The 3704-nt window shown below is 32.5% G+C and overlaps 1 protein-coding gene across 1 annotated transcript; it reads left to right on the top strand.

The window, feature by feature from the left end:
- Nucleotides 1–1912: 1912 nt before the first annotated feature.
- LOC131610005 (10 kDa chaperonin, mitochondrial-like) lies at nt 1913–3477 on the top strand. Its single transcript, XM_058881855.1, has 3 exons — nt 1913–2096; nt 2484–2623; nt 3077–3477. Exons 1-3 carry the CDS (start codon nt 1992–1994, stop codon nt 3123–3125), a joined length of 294 nt encoding a protein of 97 aa, XP_058737838.1. The 5' UTR covers nt 1913–1991; the 3' UTR covers nt 3126–3477.
- The last annotated feature ends 227 nt before the right edge of the window (nt 3478–3704 follow it).

Raw genomic sequence — 3704 nt, 5'->3', positions numbered from 1 at the left:
ACGTGGATTCCAAGGTTTCTCCGGGTTCCATACGAAAAAGCTCATATTATTCTGCCAACGTATTAGTCTTAGAATCCTTCACAGTTTCAATACCTTCATTGAGAATATCTGAAGTATGTTCCACATTGTTTGAGTTGTCTTAAAATTTGAAATTGAGTAATATACATTATTTCTTAAGGCAATATATTTTTCACTTTTAAGTCATAAGAATCTTTTTTAGTTTCTTCATCTTCCCAAACCTTCAAGGGTTTTATAGTTTCAACAGTCGGAGATGCTTTTTGGGACAAAAGGATAACAACCCAAAATGTTTCATCAACAGACATAAATGAACATATATGTTATCTTTTCCATACTTATATTTTTCTCCCTTGAATATGGAGTCTCTATTATATGCATCCTATGGATCATCCTTATCCATATTTTCAATTTTTGAAGTCTCAAGTCCCAATCAAAAGACCAGATTGTAGGGCCAATTTTTGGATAGAATATGGGTCTAGAAGGGGGGGTTAAACAAACCTTTGCCCAAAAACCAATTTCAAAAATGTTTTCTTCAAAATAAAATTTTACAAAAAGTGGGGCAACAAAATTTTATAAAAGATGTGTTTGGATAGATATTACGAATTGCACAATAATAAAAAAAATACAAGAGATGAAGGCGCTAAACAACCAAAATGTCAATTAACATAATTAAACTTACACTAGATGAATAAACCAAACTTTATTAATTGAATGAAAAAACTAAATATTATAAGTTTTATAATTATACTCAACATAAAGATTGTTCAATACACTTAGCCAATCACAGACATACAATTATTACACAAAATCACTATAAACGATAAACCTAGGTACACATAATGTTAAAAGGCTGATAAACCCTAAGATCATGCAAGTCTATACTAGAATTTAAAGACGGGATATAGAAAGTGCACTAGTATTTATATTGGTTTCTCACGTTCGACCTTACTTGCACCTAATTCATTCTCCAATGCAGAACAATTGAAAATTCATAGGTCTTTTACTATATGAAAATTTTACAACCCTACTTTCAATACAATATGATTATCTCAGGTAATGTTAAAACTTAAATCAACAAATAAACAACTTCAATTTGAATCTTCTTCTTATGTATACAACTCACGAGGATGAATTCCACAAGGTCTTCAACCTTGAATCAATTCACCTTCTTATATGCAAATATTTTGTCAAAGCCTTCATCTGCTACAATTTTCACTCAACCTGCCAGAAGTTCCTTATCCGAGCTTTTGATCTCACTGAAGGATCCAAAAACTCCAACTTCATTTGCAATAACCTTCACTTGGCCTATCAAAGATTTTTTTGGAAAATAAAGTCCTTATTTTTACTTTTGTTGGATTAGCAATACTATACAGTCACAACTTGATTCTTCGATATAAAACTCAAATTTCATAAAAAGTTAGCATCTAATGACCCTCCTCTCACTAGATCTCACACTCCCTTAGAATTGATAATCCCACACATAAGAATGGTGATTTACTAGAGGTTAACGATGAATGATTTCAGATGCAATATCATATAAAATTCTCAAGAACTCGCGAAATAAAAGCAAGAAAAACTTGTTCTTCAAGTTTGATTTGAGAGAGAGGGAGAGAGGCTTTGTGTGTTTTAAAAAAATCAACAACAGTTTAATATTCATTCTCCTCTGGTTTGAGCAGAATGAACAACTTACCTGTTCTGTCTTAAAATTTCCAAACAATAAAATGGTATATTCGTTCCGCCCCACTCAGGCCTACTCCATCTCACTCTACTCCGTTCATTTAAAAATAATAATAATATACATTTTATAATTTGAAAGAGTGTAGGTATCATTTTAATAAATTTTAGAAGAATTATAAAAAAAAAAAAAAAAAAAGAATAAACCCTTTGTAAAACCCTAGCAAGCGATCTTAATTCAGAACATTGCACTCTTCTTCGTTTTCTACCCCCGTATTCCGCTGCTTGCTACAATCCCAATGGCGAAGCGATTGATTCCACTGTTCAATCGTGTTTTGGTTGAGAAAATCGTTCCTCCATCAAAAACCAGCGCTGGTATCTTGTTACCTGAGAAATCCTCCAAGGTTTTTTCTACTCTCCTCCTAATACATTCATGCCCATTTCATTTCCTTCTTCTCTTTTTTCATATCAAAATTGCATCTTGCTTACATTTCACTTTCATGTATATTACTAACCCTAATTTCACCGTTCCTTTTCTCTTTCCCGAAACAAAACAAAAAAACAATTTTTGTAGGTTTTCTAGAGGAATTTAGACTATCCAATTTTCAGTTGGTATATGATGTAAAATTAACATAGTATTTAAATTTTGAATTTGAATGTTTCTAGGTTTTCATTGTCATTAGATTGATTGGAGTTTGTTTATTACTGAAACCATACAATTTTATGTTACATTTGTGCTTTGTTGAAGTACATTGATGAACTGGTAATTGATTATTCTCATGTTGCTTTAGCTGAATTCTGGAAAAGTTGTTGCTGTTGGCTCTGGCATTCATGGTAAGGATGGGAAACTTCTTCCTGTTGCTGTAAAAGAAGGTGACACTGTTCTTTTGCCTGAATATGGAGGAACTGAGGTGAAGCTTGATCACAAAGAGTATGTATATGTTTTCTCTTCTTATTTTCGTGCATTCCTCGTACTTAATCATTCTTAATGTCTTTTCATTATGACTGGTTTGATAGACATTTTATTTCGTTGTTTTAACTTAGTTGCACTGTAATTTATTTGTCATTATAGGCTCACGCGAATTCCGTTTTTTAAAAATATTTTCGTAGTATGAGGATCTTGCTAGTTCTGGAAATGTATCAGAGAAATTGAATTGAAGGTTTTTGACAGCATAATGCATTCTCTCTTGGCTACAAAATAAATTCCAATATTTTCTTGTGCAGTCCTTCTGTTTGATTAAGTTTATAATCATAATGCTATATGGTTGCTATGTGCATAAACTCTATGTGATGGAATAAGTAGTGTGCTATTCATCTCAATTGAAATACTAGTAAGTGGTTTTTTTAAGTCTTGTCTAATTAGATCATATTGCTTGCTGTGCAGGTATTATCTGTATAGAGATGACGATATATTGGGAACACTTCATGATTGATGTCAATTGGGAACACTGCATGATTGATGTCAAAGTCATCGGCGGATTTGAGTCCTGTTGTAGCAATTTATATGCCAAGTGTTCTGTTATATACATTTGAGTTGTTTAGTACTGTTATGGTTTCTATGTATAATGTCTACAATATACATTTTGTTATGATGCAAAACAATTCTTTTAAATTTGGGCCAACAATCAAGGGGGTATTGGCCGCAACTTGCAACCCAGTTATGTGTGCTTCCATGTCTAGTAGGACTTAAAGTGTGTTCTGGTTGTGTTATCCAACAACATTCATTATTTTTTTAAGAGGGTAAACTAGCTAAAGCATGTAAGGATAATTATATCTAATTTCCTTCTGATTCATTGCCTGCTGAACAGTCATGTCATCTAATTACATTACCATGAGGTCATTTTCCCGTGTTAGTTTTTGGCCAGGGGTAAATGGTTCATCATAGAAAATGAAGAGACCATTGGATTTTGTCTCTTGACATTTCAGCAAGGGAATATGTAATATTTATTTTTTGGTTTGGTGATTTGGTGGATTGGAAAACCTCCCAACATTGAGTTGGAAACTAATAATAG

The sequence above is a fragment of the Vicia villosa genome, linkage group LG6 (assembly GCF_029867415.1).
Source record: "Vicia villosa cultivar HV-30 ecotype Madison, WI linkage group LG6, Vvil1.0, whole genome shotgun sequence".
NCBI lineage: Eukaryota > Viridiplantae > Streptophyta > Magnoliopsida > Fabales > Fabaceae > Vicia > Vicia villosa.
Note: the sequence above shows the minus strand (reverse complement) of the source record. Positions and strands in the feature narration are given on the sequence as shown.